Here is a 20,892-nt window from a genome sequence, read left to right on the forward strand (position 1 = left end):
GCGATGCGTGAAAGTCTCACAACTGCAAATATAGTAGAGAAGACCTGTGGCCCAATTCAGAAACCCTTAAATGAATTTGTAACAAGCCATTGATCAATGATGGATAAAAGCCAGAGAGCATGAGGCATGTCTAAGATATGCTAGGTGAGGCCTTAAGTCTAAGTGCATTATACAACACATTTTAAGGTAACATTTCAAAATGAAATATTGATTTCTTCAGCAATGCAGAAGTAACACACAACAAGATTTACGTACAGTAATAATTTATTCTGAAATGTTCATTTTAGTTTCTTTTGAGACATCACCCACGTCTCATTAATAAAAGAGCAGCCATCTCACCTCAAGTAACAGAATATACAACAAGTTACAGCATAGCAAAAATTCTACCTACTTTCAGATAAAATCTAGTCCAGGTAAAATAATTCTGTTCAAAGTTTTACAGTTACACAGATTTCCTTTTTTGCAGAACACAAAGTGTAAATTGTTACATCATAGCTATCTATGCACATTATGTGACCACAGAAATGTTAATCATTACTTCAGAACATGAACCATCATTTCCATTCATGCAGAAAAGCAGGCTAGGAAAGCTTGTTCAGCAGAAACCATATTACTGTGAATTTCACAGCCACATGATTAATTACAGGGTTAGATGGAGTCACAATACAGAGCATATTTTTTGCATAAATAATACCAATTTTTCCCTGATGTAGTTAGTCAGTTTGTAATCTAGAAATGATTGAAACAGCAATTCAATTTTATCACCTCTATCTGTAAATGTTCATTATTTCAAGACAAGCAATATTTAAAGGATCATGGGATGGGATGCTAATTAAATACATGTAAAACATACTGTACAAATATACTTGCTTGTAGCGATTTTATTCCAAATTATCAATCAAGTATCCCTCCAAAATATTACCAGTGAAGACAAAGTATACTATCAAATATGGCTTCCAGAACAAGAACCCTCTACAAGAATCAAACCTATTTACAAAAACAAAAAACCCAACCCCCAGTCTTTTAAAGTTTCATTTGAAACAAAATTTCTACATAGAACTTGTAAATAATACATCAGTTTTTTAAAAAAAATATTTAAACAGAAGTCACTAGGTAAGACCCAGAATGACGTTTAGGACTTTGAGTTCCACTAGAGTCTGTATTTTCAGTCTTTGAATCTCGCTTCTTTGTGCTGTTATTTACTGGTGTTGGTATCTGTGATGGCCGAGCAGAACCGTTATCAGCACTGCTCTTTCGTGGACTTGGATTGTAGTTGAAAGGAGTCACTCTTGCTGCAACAGCTCCACTAGGTGAGCTGTGTTTGCTTGAACTGCTGGAACTGAAGGGTGTACGTTCATTAACAATGCTTTCATTAGTCTCCGGTGCAGAAACCGGATTGCTTAGCACAGGTTTTGTTTCAGGTCCCTTCTTATCGGGACTATCTATCTGAATGAATGAATTCAGGCGATTTTCTAAACCCATTGTGCGAACAGGAACATTTCCATTTCCTGCATTTTGTTTTCCCGGAATATCTTTAGACTCTTTACCATTCACATTCCCCTTCTCTAAAATACTGTCAATAACTGGAGGAGTATTTCCAGTAGGTGATCGTCCAGATCTAGGATTATTAATAGGGCAATCCTCAATCCTCACCCACACGTCCTCAGTCTTAGAGACAGCAGGTGCCATCTGGTAAATTAAAGTTTTTGAATCAGCACCATTTGTAGCACTTGAAGAGGAATTATGAGCAGGATTACTCATCATCTGAGGAATTTCATTTTCCTTTATCTTTCTCCAAGTCCCTTTTGCTTGTACTTGACTTTCTTTAGTTTGTATGTGTCCAGAAAAAGAACTTCCATGTTGCTTTTCATCTTCACTTTTTGCCTTTTCACTGGATTCTGAAGAAGCAGACAGAATTGAGGAAGAACTTCCAGTTCTGCGCCAAGTGCTAACACGAGGAAGTGATGAAGAATGTTTACTGTGCTCACGCTTCCATGTTCCTGATCTATTGATTGGAAGTCTAGATGGACTTTCAGAATGAGAGCGAGCTATATCATGACGTTTTGCTGGTCTTCCATCATTATAGTCTACAGAAGGGTTAAGATTAGGAGGTAATTTTCGCCAACTACTGCCCTGTACAGTTGAATGAGATAAGGACATATCAGGAAGTGATGGGCTTAAAACTGGGGTCTGTATTTGGGATCTAGTGGGAGAATCAGGTCTAGAAGGAGACAACGATTCAAATGAAGCAGACTCTTCTAATTTCCTTCGTAGAGTTGGACTTGGAGCTTCTTTAATAAAAGTTGACTGACGCACTAGAACAGGTCTCTCTGATCTGTCAGATTCACTTCCACTGGATTTTGTGGATGACATTCTAGATAGGTCAACCTTTTTGTTTGAGCCACTGCTACTAAGAATTTGGTTCAAACCTTTGGAGGCAGACTCACTTCTGGGAATACCACTGGCACTTTTGGGTAACCCTGTTTGTTTTGCAAGGTTTTGCTGGCTCATCTGTCTGCCTGGTGATGTGTATGACATTCGTCCTGAACCTGAGGACTTAGTTGAAGCTGTACTGGGAGATGAAGTCCTGGGCAGTTGAGAAAGTTTGTTAGGAGGGCTTATACCATTTCTGCCTGGGGAAATTGAGCTTCGACCCGGAGACTGCAGAGGTCTACTTAATGGCTGCTGTTGAGGTCTAGAAGGAGTGGAATCTCTAGATCCTGACCTAGAAGGTCCTTTACTTGACCCACCCTGTTGAGATGGTTGTCTGCTTACAGGACTTGACTCTGATTTCACTAATGATTTGGCACCTCTTGGGGAACTTGTGGAATTCTGGCCTTCACTGGGACTTTTGGAGGTTGGGTTTTTGAGCGTTGGCCCTTTTTTTGAAACTGGACTTGTACTGGAAGAGCTATTTCGAACTCCGGGAATATGAATCATTGTTCTACCTCGTGAGATGGAAGGCATATTTGTTTGCTGGGGCTGCTTCAACTGACTTGAAACTTCTGAATTAGAGCGAACTTTTCCTGTAATCATACTTTTATACACTTTCTTTCCTCCTTTGATTCCTTTATTTTCGGACTCTACCTTTTTGGTTTCCAATGTACTTTTCTCCCCTGGCTTAATAATTCTTGGACCTTTATTATTAGTAAAGGGTTTTTCTTCTTGGTCTGGAGTAAGATGAAATGGCGATCCCAAAGAAATTCCAGATTTTAGTGACAAGATGGAATCAGAGTCTGATGAAGCTTGTCTAGACAGTGAAGCAGCAGCAGCAGCTTGGTGTAAGCTACTAACTATAGAATTTGCACCTTCTTGAATAGCTTTCCAATCAAAGTTCTCTGAATCAGGTGAGAAACCATGCTCTGAATCAGGCCTCTGTATATCTCGCAAATCTAGTGTCAGGTCTTCTGCCAATATACTGCCCATGTTTCTGGAACTATTTTTTTCACTTTCACTCTTGACTCGTGTGGGCTTTTTCTTTTTAGGCATGGCAGAACTAATGCATTCCTGCAAAAGGTCATCTTCTGAATCAATACTCAGCGAGCTAAGAGAACTGTTTCTAGAAAAACACACAGGCGTATCTTCAACATGAAATGATTTGGGTGCGTAACCACAAGTCTGTGGTCTACTTGATTCTATCTGTGAATCAGGAGGTTCAGTTTGTTTTGCAGGTTCATTTTCTTTGTTGTTGTTTTCTTGATCAATATCACTGAGAGAACTCAAAGATGAATTGCGAGAAAAACAAACAGGGGTATTTTCGATAGCAAAATTCTGCATTTTTTCATCTGTAGCTGCACCTCTGTCCGGGATATCTTTGGATGGTTGAGCAAATGGGGTTTGCTTCTGCATCAAAGTTTTAGGCTGACTTCTGCCTGTTGGATGTTTCTGACAACCTTGTGTCCTACTAGTTGACTGCTGATTTGAAGTGCGTTCTGTATTAGTGCAAGCTTTGGTTTCTGTTTCCTTAGTCTCTTTTCCTTTTCTTAGTTCAGCCTTTTCCCTAGAAAGGTCAACATCATCATCATCAAAGTCTAGTGAACTTAGTGAGTCATTCCGTGAAAAACAATAAGGAGTCCCCTCAATAGGTGTGTAATGGTGAGGGGAATCAAAAGCAAAGCTTCCTCTTACACGTTCCTCGTTATTTGGAAGTTTATCATTGACGTCTCTTGAGTTATTTTTGAAATTCTGTTTCTTTGTATCTTTGTTATCTGAATAGGTTCTTTCACTACTAAGATTATTTTTTGGCTCTGTGTTTTTTCTTAAGCGTGCTCTGTACTCATTACTTTGAGGCATAGGCTTTACTGGAGAGGTTAACTTCTTTTTCTCGCCTTCTGGTTGGTTTTTACTACTTACAGATGAAGATGCTGATGCTTGTTGAATCTGATCCATTATCTTTTTTACCCTGAAAGGCTTGTGGCTTTTTCCTTTTGGCATAGCAGAATTAATGCATTCTGCAAGAATGTCACCTTCTTCTGTTTTATCATCCAATCCTGAGGCAGACACAGTTGAGTCTTTCCCTCTTTGAGTATCATCGTTGCTTCTACCTTCAGTAGGAATGGTATCTCTTTTTTCAAATTCACATGCTTCTGCCCTTGTATTCACATTCTCCACATTGGCCAATTCATTTGGTGGTGATTCTATTGTGAGATCACTCAAAGATGTAGCTGTTGAAAAATTTATTGGAGTACCTTCAACACAATACACACGTGGCATATCATCTCCATGTGTAAAACTAACATGCTTTTGAGACTGCAATCTGTTTTGTGAAGGAAGGAGTTTGTACACTGGCAAATGGCTTGGCTTCCTGGCTACAGGTGGAGGTATTTTTGAAGCAGTTGTTTGAGAAAGCTTTTTGGCTTTGCGTGAAGATTTTGTTGGCATAGCAGAAATAATACATTCTTCTAATATTTCAATATCATCATCATCAGAATCATCTAATATATCTTTTTCTGTTTCAGTAGGCTTCTCTGCTTTCTTCTCTTTGTTATCTTTTGTATCTTCTGGCTGTTCAGGTTCTGCTTCATTTCCATGGTCATTTTCATGAACAGGAGGCATTATTCTTAACTCTACATCTTTTTGTATAAATGGCTCATCAAGACTCAGAGCACTTAGGCTGGAGGAACAAGAAAATCCATCTGGTGTACTTTCTGTAGCAAAATGTAACAATGTATCAGCATCTGGCAATACCTGAACTCTTTGAACAGCTGCATTTACTGCTGCTTGTCTAGATCCAGATTCCCTCTTTTCAACATTAGATACTTTACCTTTAGCCGCTTCTCTCTTTATCGGAACTGCTTGAGCAGGGGGTGGGGTTTTACTTCTACTTGGTGGCATTGTTTGTCCAGGGCTATCTGGAAGATCACTGGGGCTTATAATACCACTTACCATTCCACTGCAAGGCTCACTTTGAACAGAACTAGCAATGGAACGGCTCTCAAAACTATCCAATGAACTTACAGAAGTACATCTGCTAAACATGAGTGGTGTCTCCTGTACATAATGTTCTGGTGGGCTTTTAGGAGTCTGAGCTCCACTTTTTGAAGGAGATTTGGCACCTGAAGAAAATTCAACAGCTTTATGTCTAGATGAATCAGAAGGGGATAAACTAGAAGCCTGAAGTCTATTGGATTTTGTTCTAATATGTTGTGATGTTGATGGGACTTCACTAACTGAACCTTCAGTTGACAGAGTCACACTGTTGTCTTTCAGTTCCGCGATCTGCAAAGTATTACTAGCATCTGTTACACGGGTGGCTTGATCACGCCCTATTTCATCTTCAGCTGAGGACAAAGATGACAAAGAGCTACATCTTGAAAAACATATTGGTGTATCTTCCACACAATAAGTCTGTATAGTTTCCTGGTTGATGGAGGGAGTCTTACATGAGGCAGGCTTTTGAGCAGAACTTGGATGAAGCTGGTTCTGTCTCTTTGAGCTAGATGAAGGGGTTGATGTGTTCCCACTACTTGATGAAATATGATCAGTTTTAGTACTTTGTACAGATGAACTCTTTGAAAAAGAAAAAGATGGCTTTTGAGAAGACGGAGGAATTTCTGTTGAGTATTTCAGACTATAATCAATAGGCTGATCTACATGGTGCTCCTCTTCATTGTACTTAATACTATAATTAGTTGGTCTGTCTTCTTCATCTTCATGTTGTTCTTCCTCAGAGTAACGCTCACTGTAATTGGTTGGCTTATCGTCATCATAATCATCAACCTGGCACAAGGACTGGTTTACTTTCTGATTCATTCCATGAGTAGTACCTACTCTGTTTTGTTCTGAACTGTTGGATCCTCTTGATCTGAAAGGATCTTGCTGTCCAAAAGGTGATGGGTATTTTATGTGATTATCATCACCACCTTCAGTATATCCAGGATAAGTTGTACTTTGATTTCTTGACTGCCTTTGTTCATTTTGTTTTATTTCATCTTCTATTATATGTTTAGGTCTTGCCCATCTTTCATTCTGTGAGGGGCTTTGCCTTCCAGAGTTCAACTGTTCATCTGAATATTTAAGACTGTAATTGATTGGAGTGTCTAGTTCTCCTTCATTGTCATCCATATGATTTGCACTATGTATTTTGTGGGCTAAATCAGCAGGATACTGTCCATAACTGCAAAATTTACTTTCATCATCTTCAGAGTAAGATTCAATGGAAGGTTTCATTTGACCTCTTTTACCATAGCCATCACTACTACTGACACTATTTAAGCTATCATTTGAAGCTCTCTTATATTCCATTTTTGCATAAGGCACAGGACAGGCCCTGTTTGAATTCTCAGATTTAGGAAAGCTATAAGTGTTTGAATGGGCATGGGCAGTAGATGTTCTTCTTAATGCATTCCTGTCTTCTGTCATACAGTGAATTTCAGCTGTGGGTCCAGAACTTCTATCTTCTTGTGGAATATGCATGTTTGTTACTTCTTCCATTACTTTGGCAATCTGAGCTGCAGCAGTAGAGATCTGAATTCCCATTCGCTTAGAGGTATTCCCAGCATTTTCTGTAGCTGGGTGATAGCCACCTAGTCCCATTGTTCGCTCTCGGTCCACACTTCTGTCCTTTTCAGATCGAGAGTTTTCTATATTTCCTCTGCTGGAGGAAGAGGAGCTAGGCAACACTGTAGTATTTAAATATGGCGAAAGTACAGTCACATTACTCGTATTAAAACTCTCTGTCCTGCAAATTCCATCATCGTGTCGACTTGAATCCAAAACATATTCACTATACAGATTTTGCTTATGTCTCTGTTTATTACGATGAGATGTTTTGGGGCTTAAATTATCAATGTTGTCAAAAGTCTCAGACAAATGCTGAGCATCTAACTCTGCTTCCAGTGCCTTTTGCTTTCTAACATGAAGTGAAGGTAAGCTTGAACCTGGAGACATAATATTAGCATCCTTATACTTTGCAGGCCGATTTGCCATCAGGTTCCTTAAAGCTGCAGCACTGCCCATAGCTATCATTTTGTGCTTTGAATGAATGAGGTTTTTGAGCATGCTAACTGCTCCCATGTCCCACAATGCTTCCTGGTCCTTTGCATTTCGTGCAGAGAGGTTCCACAGGGTCCCACATGCATTACTAACTATCGTCAAGCTGTGTGACTTCAAGTGCTGTAACAAGGTTTGTAAGCAGCTGTTCTCTCTCAAGATTTGCCTGCAGTTAAGAAGTTGAAAGCAAAAAATCAATAAGTACCATTTAAACAAGACAAGCAAAAACCTATCAAGGCTGTAACTAAATTTTGTCCTCAATCATGATAACTAATATTATGATTTCTTGATTTCTGCAGCACAAAAGTATGTTACTTTTCCTAAATTACAATCTGAATATCAAACCATTTCTATTTCAGTTATCACTTTTTTGTTGTTTCCTTTCTTCCACTACCAGCTTGTTCTGTGTTAACAATCTTTCCCAGGTAATTTCCTCTATCTGACTAGATGACTGAAAAACTCTTTCCAAGAGAAGCTAACATTACTATTCAGCATTTAATAAGCAAAACTGACACTGCATTTACCCTTTCATAGACTATTACTGTGTAAATAGATGGTTTTCCTCACCAAAGCCCTTATAAATAAAATTAGCCTTTTTATCTGGTACATATAATCATATTTGAAAACTTCTTTATGAATTCTCTTTTAAATACATTTTTTCTACAGAATTCAAATTTTCTGAAAAACATGATGTTTGTTTCTTTTAAAACTAGACTGTGTATTTACCTGTGGTCCTCATTTGTAGCAATCAAGCTAGAAACATTCCGTAGTATTCCTCCTCCACTTTCAATGATGGCTAAAGTATTTGTTTGGCTTCGGTAAGTCAGTGTGCCAACCAAAAAGGCAAGTGCACCATCCACAGCACATATATCAGCTTTATTCTCAGTGCAATGAGCTGATAAATTCCATAAGGCACTCAATACACTTTTTAGGGTGGATTCCTATGATAAATGTAAAAATTACAAAATTAGGCCAGGGACTTTTATCTTGTTGGTCATGAACCTCTCAGAGATTCACCAAACAGGTTTCAGGGATGCATACCTGAGTCTGTAGCTAGCCTGTAACAAAAGCCTTAAGAGGTGTGAACTGCCTTACTAATCTAAATTAAGGCCTGTGGAATCTGGCATGTTTCCAATTTGCTACAGGATTTGGAATTTTTGCCATGGAATTCATCATTTTGCTACATTTGGGTGCCTAGTGTTCTGTTTTCCTCTAGTTATCTCTGTTTCTTCAGCTTTTCACTAAAAGCTGGAAATTAACTGATTACTGTGTATAGTGCCTGCACTGTTACATGGAGCTAGAGCACAGTGTAGTTACAACTACCTTCTCTTTTTAACCTGTTCCTCTTTTACATATCTTCTGCTAGCAATATACTTTTTTTACTACAAAATTAAATTTTCTGAAAAACACGATGCTTGTTTCTTTTAAAACTAGACAATGCATTTACCTGTGGTTCTCATTTGCAGCAATCAAGCTAGAAACATCCCATAATACTCTTAAACATCTTATTTAGAGTGTAGGGATAACATATTAATGTATTGAAAATGATTCCCCAAATGGAAGTGACCCCCCATAATTTGTTCCCCACAACTTAAAGTGTTTAGATTTATTATTAATTCTTCTTATTATTATTATTATTTGTTAAGATTGTTAAATGTTTAGATTTATTATTATTATTATTGTTCCTTTAGAATATAATGTATTAGGTAATGTAACTTAGAACTGTTAAAAATATAATCCTATGTAACCAGAAACAGCCCCCCCCCCTCTCTCTGTGCTCCAGGGCATGCTCAAGCTTGTGCAAGGGGCTGCTTGAAATTGACATTGCAGAGATACATTGTAACAATGCATTGTCAAGCCACTAACTCTGCTATGGGAGCCAAGCCCTGTAATTGACTAAGGCCATTGTTACTTAATTGAGGCCTGTTCTCTTTAAAACATTGTAACTTTATTCAGCACTCAGAGAATGTTTTAAGCAATACCACCCAGAAACTTTCTGTAACTACAACTCTGATATATGTAAAGTTATTATTATACAAAAACATTGTATGGGAAACATTGAGGAATGTATGTAAGAGAGAGAGAGTGCTTGGATGATGAGTGAATGGTTCTAAGAGGTGCCAGCCTGAGAATACAGCAACAAAGAGCTGAAGAAGGCGTCAGGTGCCAGTGCAACCAAAAGGTGTCAAGTGGAGAAACTGGAGGTCCACCCGATGAGATCACTGATGAGCACCTGGCAGCCACCCTGGAGACATCAGCATGATACAGCAATTTCCATAGACTGGCATAGGAAGAAATTCCTATAAGAACTGGACTAAAAAACAATGGAATCAGAGTCCAAGGTTCTGCTGCCAGCCTACCAGGAGCTTCAGATGCGCATCTGATCAGGACTTCGCTCCCCACTACCATCACTTGTGTACAGAGTACCTGGCCAGTATTCTGTCACAAGCAACTTCCAGGCTGGTAACTATACACAGAACTTGAATGAATGGATGTATGAATGAATGGTTATATATATGTATATATATATATATATATAAGTGTATAAGGGTTAAGTAGTGTTAGGAATAAGTAGTTAAACAACGTTGTTTGCTTCTATCTTTTCTTTATTTTTTATTATTATCTTTACAATAAATGTGGCTTTTTGCCTTATCCCCCTCATAAGATCCTGCTTGCTTTTATTTGGTACAACATTTTGGTGGAGAATGCGAAAGGGGGAATATTGGTAAAAGAGCCTCAGGTATTGTGGACATTGGTGTGCACACAGCTGACTCTACAGAGAGCAGTTCCATTTTTTTTTTCTTTCTTTTTCTTTTTCTTTCTTTTTATTTTTGGTTAACCAAAGCCTGCTGACCTCCAGAGGGTAGAGGCTTCACAAAAGAGCTCATAGTAAAAAGAAGCTACAATTATTGAAATAATTTAGGCTGTAAATAGAAGCTATGGTTATTCATTGAAATAATCTAGGCTGTGTAAGAAGCTACAATTATTCATTGGAATAATCTAGGCTGTGTAACTAGAAGCTACAATTATTGATATAATTTAGGCTGTAAATAGAAGCTACGACTATTATTGGAATAATCTAGGCTGTGTAAGAAGCTACGATTATTCATTGGAATAATCTAGGCTGTGTAACTAGAAGCTACAATTATTAAAATAATTTAGGCTGTAAAAAGAAGCTACGATTATTAATTAATAGTCTAGGCTGTGTCACTCGCTGCAAGGGTTCAGGGGTGATAAAGGAAACTACACAAGTATTAAAGATGTTTAAGAAAAGTCCAGGAAAAGCAGTCTCAGAGGGAGGAATAGAGTTTGAAGGAGCTCTAACCTTACCTTTCATAAAAAAATAACACCCTTTAAACAAATCCTTCAGAGATATGGGTACAAGTCCTTGGACAAGCCCTTGAAGATGTTTGTAATATTTTGGACCTAGAGGATAGATTGGCACAGTATATCCTCATGTACAAACTTTCTAATGCTGCCAAAGGATATGCAGCAGCAATTTGGCTATTATGGGAGGCATGCAATAACAGTTACCTCCACTTAGCTACCTGCAAAGAAGAAAAAAAAATCTCTCTCTGCAGGAAAAGCTAAACCCAAAAGAAAAAGGGAAAAGAAAACACAGATTCAGTTTGGCTCCTATGAAACCTGTAAGGAGGTGTTCCTCAAATTAACTGAATATAAGAATTCAGATATGAAACTGCAAAATGTAAAAGCCTCTGCTGCAGAAGCAAAAAGGTGGAAATGTCTGTCCCTCAGTACCCAGACACAGCTAGATTCCCTTAAGGATGGGTACTGAGAGTTAAAGTAGCACTCTCAAAGTTTTCAGGAATATGCTTAAGAAAAAGAACCAGAAGGTGTGGGGTTTAGTGAACAAGGCCACCCTCCTTGCTAAACTGGTAATGGGACAAAGCCTGTGTCCATGGAAAAGGGCCATTCAGCAAGAAAAACAGGATCAGGCCCAAACAAGCAGGCAGGCAAAAGATAAATTAAAGGCCTTGTGGTAAAACTGGGAAAAAGCAGTAAGTACAGGCACTGAAAATCTAAATTCTTAAAACAATACTTACAAGAAGTAATATCTGAAGCAAGGCCAGTTTTCATTTTAAGAAATAAGAAAGTGTTTTAAGAAAAAAAAAAACACAAAAAAGTTAACTCTACAGAGTATGGAAGAAATTGAGCAGTTGTAAAAATGCTAAAATGTTATAGGAAAAAAATTCTTGGTTTCTTTGCAGCCATTCTGAAGGAAAAAGGGGCCCTTTTCCAAAAGAGTGTCTGTAAATAATCCAGGCAAATTTAACTAAAAAACTTCAAGGGGGTTCTATTGGGAACTTAAGTACCCCCAAATGAATAAAAGTGAATGTAATCTTTGTACAGGTATGTAAAAATAGTGTTAGAAATATTCAGAGAATATATGCATGTATCTGTGTGTAAATACAGTGTAAATAGTAGGTAAGGTTTTTAAGATCCAGAACTCCTGTTTTGTAGGTTAGTAAACTGTTTTGTATGCTTAAAACAAATTGGTTTGTTTTGTTTTTAGTAAAGCCATTTCATACCAAGTTGTTTAATAAAAGTATAGGAAAACTCAGTGAGCATAAAAGAAATAGTTACACCCGATGCAAAAATTAATATGGCTAAATAACATTATAAACAAAGAATGCACATTTTCCTGTGACATGCAATGTATATTGTAGAAGGAGGTAAAAACTGGAAACAAATCAAAATCCTGTGAAGGCTCCAGGAGCCACAACAGGTTGTAATTTCCTTTTCAGGTTGCTGTGTGAGAAAGCAGAACTTAAAGTAAAAACTCAAAACTGTAAATCTCTGGCAAAAGTTATTGTGTCCCTTTTTAAGACAAAGCTACAAACAGCTTTTAATCTAAAAGCAAGCCAGAAAGTGTCTGTGGTGCAAATGCCCTAGCTGGCAGCACAAACAAACAAACAAAAAAATGTTTGCAGGTAAATAAATAGTTTGATTAGCAAACTACCTGAGACCAGAACAAAAAGGGGTCTGCATATGGAAAAATTTCAAGATGGTTTTAAACACACTGGTCTCAAAGCTAAGTTGTCTAAATAAAAGGCATGCTATCACAGGATACTTAAACACCTATTGGTAAGATCCACAGGGCTACTTGTTATTTAATGCTAATGTTCATAATTAACCCTGTAATATGTACATGATTTTCTTTTTTTAAAAAAAAGAAAAACCTTTAAAATGTTAAAATAATCATTGGAAACACATCTCACACTTAAAACCCTCCCAGCATTATAGTAATAATGCTTCTTGGCTACTCTCTATTCATAAACCTAACACAGCAGAAACTTACTAACTTAGTCTGCTGTATAAGAGGAAAACTAAAGTACACCTCCTAAATTTAATAATTACACAGTGGGGTAATTCACCCACAAGAAGGGGTAAAAACCATTGAAACCTGTTTTGCCTACAAAACAAAAATATTTAACTATAGGAGTATGTGTAAGCAGAGAGGAATGAAAACATATTTGTAAAAGAAAAAGTATGTAAATAATAATGCCACCCCCAAAGGGGTAGAAGTATGTTCTTGTTTTGTCTTTCAGAAAATCAGGACAAGCTGGTACCAGCTAATACCCTACAACACCATGGATGTATTGTTGCAACAAAGATTGTTTTATGTTTTGTGTTTGTCTCATGTCTGTCTGTCTGTCTAACTAGTATACTGTGTTAAAAATAATCTGCCCTAGGCAGGAAAGGTTCAATAAGCATTAAACATGTTAACTGCATTTAGAAAAACCCAGTGTAAATGGCTGTGGAGAAATCTCAGAGGAACTGATAGTTGTTTCAGAAGAGGCAGAATCAGCCAGGGAATTGGAGCAGTCTGGCAACCAAGTAACTGAGTTTGACCAGCTTGCTGGGAAGTCAGTGTATTTGGGACAGGAGTGTTCCCAGGGGAGGCACACCCAGTCAGGCCTTTTGTGTTTGAAAGAGGGAGCTTTGCATTTAAAACAACAGGGCAATGGGGCAAGACCTATGTGGCCAAGGAAGGCTGCAGATTTTTCAACCTAAAAACCCAAAATTGTCAGCGTACACTTGGGATGAATTTGTTCCTGCTACTTATGCTAACTTTCATAACCACTGTACTGCAGTTACTAAGAATGTAACAATGTTCAATGTGCAGGATTTTGTACCAAAACCCTGGAAATGGTTAAAAAAATGTACCCAAGAGCACATTGTATGTTCAAAAGCCTTGTAACACTGGTATTTTACTGTTAGTACTTGTAATTAGTGTTGAAGCTTCTCACCTGAGAAAGGGGAATTCCAAAATTGGTGTGTGATGTGAAAAGGGAAACTGAGGCACACCACCAATTTTGTTTTCAGGGCTAAATGCAAGGATGCCTACACTATATGGGATGAGAGCACATAAATTCATGCACTGTTAATTGGGTTTCAAACTGTTGCCCAAGCTGCCCTGGATAAAATCACTATTTTTTCTCTCGCTCTGGGCAAAGTCACCTAACCTGGATAAAGAGAATATTTGTTACATTACAATCACAAACACATGTTGCCTCACAATACCTTCTCTTAAACAGATTAAATACAAAGTGACACTACGAGTATACCAGATATCGTAGTGTCAAAAGGGGGAGTATGTAGGGATAACATATTAATGTATTGAAAATGATTCCCCAAATGGAAGTGACCCCCCATAATTTGTTCCCCACAACTTAAAGTGTTTAGATTTATTATTAATTCTTCTTATTATTATTATTATTTGTTAAGATTGTTAAATGTTTAGATTTATTATTATTATTATTGTTCCTTTAGAATATAATGTATTAGGTAATGTAACTTAGAACTGTTAAAAATATAATCCTATGTAACCAGAAACAGCCCCCCCCCCCTCTCTCTGTGCTCCAGGGCATGCTCAAGCTTGTGCAAGGGGCTGCTTGAAATTGACATTGCAGAGATACATTGTAACAATGCATTGTCAAGCCACTAACTCTGCTATGGGAGCCAAGCCCTGTAATTGACTAAGGCCATTGTTACTTAATTGAGGCCTGTTCTCTTTAAAACATTGTAACTTTATTCAGCACTCAGAGAATGTTTTAAGCAATACCACCCAGAAACTTTCTGTAACTACAACTCTGATATATGTAAAGTTATTATTATACAAAAACATTGTATGGGAAACATTGAGGAATGTATGTAAGAGAGAGAGAGTGCTTGGATGATGAGTGAATGGTTCTAAGAGGTGCCAGCCTGAGAATACAGCAACAAAGGGCTGAAGAAGGCGTCAGGTGCCAGTGCAACCAAAAGGTGTCAAGTGGAGAAACTGGAGGTCCACCCGATGAGATCACTGATGAGCACCTGGCAGCCACCCTGGAGACATCAGCATGATACAGCAATTTCCATAGACTGGCATAGGAAGAAATTCCTATAAGAACTGGACTAAAAAACAATGGAATCAGAGTCCAAGGTTCTGCTGCCAGCCTACCAGGAGCTTCAGATGCGCATCTGATCAGGACTTCGCTCCCCACTACCATCACTTGTGTACAGAGTACCTGGCCAGTATTCTGTCACAAGCAACTTCCAGGCTGGTAACTATACACAGAACTTGAATGAATGGATGTATGAATGAATGGTTATATATATGTATATATATATATATATATAAGTGTATAAGGGTTAAGTAGTGTTAGGAATAAGTAGTTAAACAACGTTGTTTGCTTCTATCTTTTCTTTATTTTTTATTATTATCTTTACAATAAATGTGGCTTTTTGCCTTATCCCCCTCATAAGATCCTGCTTGCTTTTATTTGGTACAACAAGAGTACTAAATAGTGAAAACTGCCAAGCCTCATAAATAGAGAAGCAGTGACTGTATTTTGTGTTTGTGTATTCAGTTGCTGCCAATTAGTCCCATTCCCTTCTCCAATGAGCTAGTCAGCTGATATATCCATGATATGTCTGAAAATATTTGGGAACTGCCACTTTGATATGTTTAGGAGACTCTATACTAGGGATGTAAAAACGCGGTTAAAAATGTAACCAAGCAACCACTAAAAATCATAGTGGTTATACAGTTACACATGCTGCGGGCTCTGCAGCATAAAAGCAGAGCCTGTAGTGAAGCCTCCCCCGGAAGCAGGGCCGGCAAGGGCTGCTGCTGGTCCTATACCCCGGAAGGAGGCTTTGCTGCAGCAGTGAAGCCTCCTCCGCGGGAGCATGCCAGGGTTGCTGTGAATAGGCTTTGCTGCAGCAGCAAAGCTGCTGGCCCCACTCCCTTGGAGGCTTTGCTGTGGGCTCAGCAGCCGGCTTCCCGAGAATGGGGCTGACAGCCCTGGTCTTGGGGAGTCAGTGTGTAACCTGCTCCAGTCCCTATCAGCTAATCGGAACCAGTAAGCCTCATCCATTAACAGTTATCCAGTTAATGTTTTACCTCCCTACCCTGACCTTCCCGATACAACTGGAAGAAATTACCGATGGGATGTGTCTTCTTGTGCACAACTTTAATATCTGTCCCAGCATGCATAGACAGGATTCCTACACAAGGACTTCCTGTTTTGCTGTCCAACTCAGTACATAATATAAAGGAAGAAAAATCTTTGAAGTCTTCCTACAATTCTCACAACTGGGTTGAATTGGCTTTGCTTTTTTGTTCTTTGCACTGAATGTCTCTGGGAAATGACAGGAAAACACATGCATAGACTAATGAGTAAACTCTTATTTATTGCACCACAAGCCATTCAGACACTTTGTGTAATTAGTAATGAAACTCTGATGGCAAAGGAGATTGCCAGAAGAAATGAGTAATGTACTAGATGAGGCTGTACAAGCTGTGAACTTTATTAAAGGTAAGCCCAACAATGCACACATTTCATTATTTTACGTGAGGAAATGAACACTCAAGATCAGAGGTTCCACTTCCACAATAAGGGTTTCATGGTAACAAAGTTTTAGATCACATGTTTGAGTTCAGAGAAGAGATAAATATGTCCCTTGACAAATAAGTCTCTGATCAGCATCAGCTTGCCCTGCATGATTCTCTTCAAGGGAAAAATACAACATGGATTCTTAGCCCTAGAAGTCAAAACTCCTATCATATGTCACAACCACCCTGTTCTTCTCACACTATAAAATGGGAGAGGGCCTTTGCAAGGTCCTGGTATGGAAAAAGGCAGAGAACTACTGGATGAGACTGAGACGGGGTACGGTCACAGACGACCCCAGGGGGTGCCTCCCGGGGTGCTGACACGGCCACTGCCACTTGCCTTCTGGCTCTCTGGGGCTCCTCACTGCCCAGTCCTGCTGGGCCAGCTCCACTGGTCTCCCCCAGCCAAGGTCCTGAGCTGAGGTCCCAGTCGCCACTGAGAAGCAGTACAGAGACTGAATCTCTTCAGGTCCAAGGAGAGTGTGGTTTAGGGTCCAGCCTCCTGGGATAACACTCCCCAAATGGGATCAAACCCCAAAGAATTAGGTAAGCCACCTTTAACAATGAAAGGGGGAATGTGCACACTGGTTGCCCCCCCTCCCCGGTAACAATCACTTACACTGGGTTTGATAGAGATAAAAATGGTTTTATTAAGTTGAAGCAGTAGGATTTAAGTAGTAATAAGTGAAAACAGGCAGAGTAAAAAGTAGGTTACAAATCAAAAGAAACAAAACCGCTTGGCTAAATCTACGCCGAAACCTCAGTACAAACTTAAACTCACCCTAAAACCTCTTTTACAGCTGCCCCCCCAAACCAGGGCTGTCTCCCCACCCTGGGGTCTCCTGTCCCTTCCTTCAGATGCAGCCCTGCCAAAAGACCCAGACCTCTCTTCTTCTATTCTTTTTGTTAAAGGATTGAGGCCGCTCCCTACCAACCACTGCTCAGACTGAAGGACAAAAGAGATAATTTAACAGTTGAGGGTAACACCCTCCATGTCTCTTATTCACACATTTGAAACCTACGGGCTACGTCTAGACTGGCATGATTTTCCGCAAATACTTTTAAAGGAAAAGTTTTTCTGTTAAAAGCATTTGCGGAAAAGAGCATCTAGATTGGTATGGACGCTTTTCCGCAAAAGCACTTTTTGCGGAAAAGCGTCCGTGCCAATCTAGACGCGGTTTTGCGCAAGAAAACCCCGATCACCATTTTCTCCATCGGGGCTTTTTTGCGCAAAACAGTTTTTAGCTGTCTACACTGGCCCTCTTGCGCAAAAACATTTCCGGAAAAGGGCTTTTGCCCGAATGGGAACGTCAAAGCATTTGCGCAAGCAGCACTGATTTCGGACAGTAGAACGTCAGTGCTTTTGTGCAAAATCAAGCGGCCAGTGTAGACAGCTGGCAAGTTTTTGCGCAAAAGCACCTGCTTTTGCGGAAAAACTTGCCGGTCTAGATGCAGCCACAAAGTATTCCCCACTCCACGTGTCTAATTTTACACACACAAATGATACATAAAACAGAGTAAGATAAAGAGAACCAGTGGATCGTGACATGAAGATCAATGGGTTACACGAAATAATTTGCTCAAAACACTCTTGAGATATGTATATTCATGTCCATAAGTCCATTTCAAAAACCATGGGAGGGTCCATCACAGAGACTATTTTAGACAGCCATTTGCTCCTAATAGCCTTACAAGTAATGATGAATTTGAGATGAATTTGTAGTTCAGCAAGAGAAGTAATCAAATTTTCATCAAACTAGCCTTCCTCCTAGCTGTTAAATAGTTATGGTATTCCTGACAGAACATTAACAATTATTTTTATGTGACCAGTGATTTTTTTAAACTAGATAATATCTCCTTCTGGTGATTTAAGGTCTAAATTACAGTTAACTGATAAATATACAGTATTTATGCCATATTTTAGTAGTAGGGCAGACACTAGTAGTAACTTTAAGGGAACATCAAATGTTTATTTTAGCTTCTCTTTTTAACTCAAAAGAAAGAAATGGCATACTACTTTGACAGAGGTTGGCTGAAGCTTTTATGAATCCTGCAGGCATGACAATCGCCTTTTATTTGGGATAAATGTTAGAAACAGCTAAGCTCCTTTTTGGAGTACGATAGCTGAAACAATCACTGCTCAAAACACCAGCTACATGCGAAGCCAGTTGAAAACTGAGCTATGTGGTTGGAGGAGGTTTACTGAGTATCAGTTAATGGACACGTGTGTGCCTGTGAACAGAAGTTCCTAAAAGAATCCAGAGAGCAGGCAGAGAGAAGAGCCCAGTACTCCAAGGACTCTGCAAGAGAGGAGTTGGGAATGTGGTCCCGAGAGAAAGTGAAGAAAGGGAGCTTTTTCAGTAATGGTGCTGGCTTGAAAGACACCTGAAAACATGAGCAAAGGAACCATTTCCTGTCTAATTCTAACTGTGCTTGAGGAAACAGGATTTTTTTTGTAGAATTTTTGGGGAAACTGGAATTTTTGTATAGTGTGTGTGTAAATAATTAAGATTGCATTAATGTAGTACTTCACTTCACCATCAACTCTTCTTCCTAATGGAAACAACCCACAATACCTCAAATATTGGATATCCCCTTGGGTCAAAAAGAATAATAATACTGTTTCTGTTGCATATGAAGGAACAGGAAACATTCATACAGCCTCTTGAAAATATATCACACAATAGTACTTTAAAATCTTTACCTTTTTAACTTCCAAAGCACATTCCATCAATGCTTTCACACTTCCAACTTCACGCAAAGTCTTTTTACTGTTTACATCTGCTCGCCAGGACAAATTCCTCAAAACACTTGCAATAACCTGAAAAATGTAAAAGGAAAATAAGATATCAATATATTTAATTCTTTATCAGATAATCATCACTATCTTAATAGCCTCTAAATGCCAAGGACAAGAATGTATTGCATTAACAATCACACTTTCTCTAAACACTGGACTAGGGGGGGTCCTAGGGATGTTAAAAATGTTTATCTAGGTAAATGTGTAATACATTTACAAGTGGAAGGGGGGGCTGAGAGAAAGGGTAGCTCCTGTAAAGCTGCCTTTCTCCTCCCTATGCTGCTACCTCTGTATCAGAGGCAGCGGCTTGAAAGCTGGCTCCCCGTGCATACCAGCTCCTGCTTGTCTCCCCACCCCCCAAGTTGTTGCTTCCAATACAGAGTGAAGTGAGGTGCATGCTGACTGCACACATTGACTGTGAGAACTGTGTGTTGCCTTTGGGTCCTGCTGCTACAGTTCAGCTGGTACACCTCGCCAATTTTAGATATGCAAGCACAATTAGCAACATTTGACTATCCTAAGAGACCTTCTTCATTATGATAATCTTGCAGCCCCTCTGAGCTGAAGGAGTGTCACTTATGTGGCCTACTCACTAGCCTACGTTGCCCATCACTTATCTAGCTGGTTTATAATTTTTTTTAATTAACCAATAGTTTTCACCATGGATCCGATACTTTGGTGCAGCATGGCCACTTTATAGCACATTATTATCTGGTTCTGGCTACAGAACCTGTATATCTGATACTGGGAGAATCACCCAGTCTTGTATAAGGTGAATTTCTTCTTTGGAGTACAGACTTTTGTACCATTGTGCACTTGCTGTGGGTCTAGGGGAAATCTAAGAGGACAAAAGGATGACCACGATGTCCCCAATACTGTATGGATCCCTAGCTGCGATTTCAGTCCTGTAGTGCCATGAGCAGCCAAGATAAGAGCATAAAAACAGATACACTGGGTCAGACCAAAGATCCTTCTAGCCCAGTGGGCTGTTTTGATTGTTGCTGGACACTGAGTGGATGTTTTTAAGAGAACAATTCAAAATGACTCCAAGTTCTTGCTCTTGAATGATAACAGATAATTTAGTTACCATCATTTTATCCATTTAGTTGGGATTATATTTTCTAATATGCATTACACTTTGAATTTATCAACATTAAAATTAATCTGCTATTTTGTTTCCCAGTAACCTAGTTTCGTGAGATTCTTTTTAAGTGCTTCACAGTCTGCTTTGACTTAATTATTTTGAACTGTTTATTATCATCTGCAAATTCTGCTCTCTCACTGTTTACCCCATCCTCCAGATAATTTATGAATACACTGAACAGGATTAGTCCCATTACAGACCCCTGAGGGACACCACTAGTTACCATTCTGAGAACAGACCATTTATTCCTACTCTTTGTTTCCCATCTTTTACCCAGTTATCAATCCATGAGAGGACCTTCCGTCTTATCACATGACAGCTTACTTTACTTAAGAGCCTTTGGTGAGGGATCTTGTTAAAGGCTTTCTGGAAATCTATGTACACTATATTAACAGAATCCCCCTTCTCCACATACTTGTTGACATTCCTCCCTCAAAGAATTCTAGTAGATTAGTGAGGTGTGATTTCCCTTTACAGAAACCATGTTGACTTTTCTAAAAACAAATTATGTTCATCTATGTGTCTGACAAGTCTGTTATTTACTATAGTTTCAAC

General features: G+C 39.0%; 1 protein-coding gene across 11 annotated transcripts in view; it reads right to left on the bottom strand.

The window, feature by feature from the left end:
* Nucleotides 1-246: 246 nt before the first annotated feature.
* The window catches only part of APC (APC regulator of Wnt signaling pathway), a 182,925-nt gene continuing 162,279 nt past the window's right edge, over nt 247-20,892 (bottom strand). For all 11 annotated transcript variants that reach the window (XM_075932018.1, XM_075932014.1, XM_075932016.1 and 8 more), the window contains 3 exons: nt 19,098-19,214; nt 8,218-8,432; nt 247-7,657 (listed from right to left, as the gene is read on the bottom strand). In XM_075932018.1, coding sequence (XP_075788133.1) covers nt 1,096-7,657; nt 8,218-8,432; nt 19,098-19,214 — 6,894 coding nt within the window. In that variant the 3' untranslated portion in view covers nt 247-1,095. The remainder of the gene's footprint in view (nt 7,658-8,217; nt 8,433-19,097; nt 19,215-20,892) is intronic.

Source organism: Pelodiscus sinensis, chromosome 6, assembly GCF_049634645.1.
Source record: "Pelodiscus sinensis isolate JC-2024 chromosome 6, ASM4963464v1, whole genome shotgun sequence".
In the NCBI taxonomy this organism is placed as follows: Eukaryota; Metazoa; Chordata; order Testudines; family Trionychidae; genus Pelodiscus; species Pelodiscus sinensis.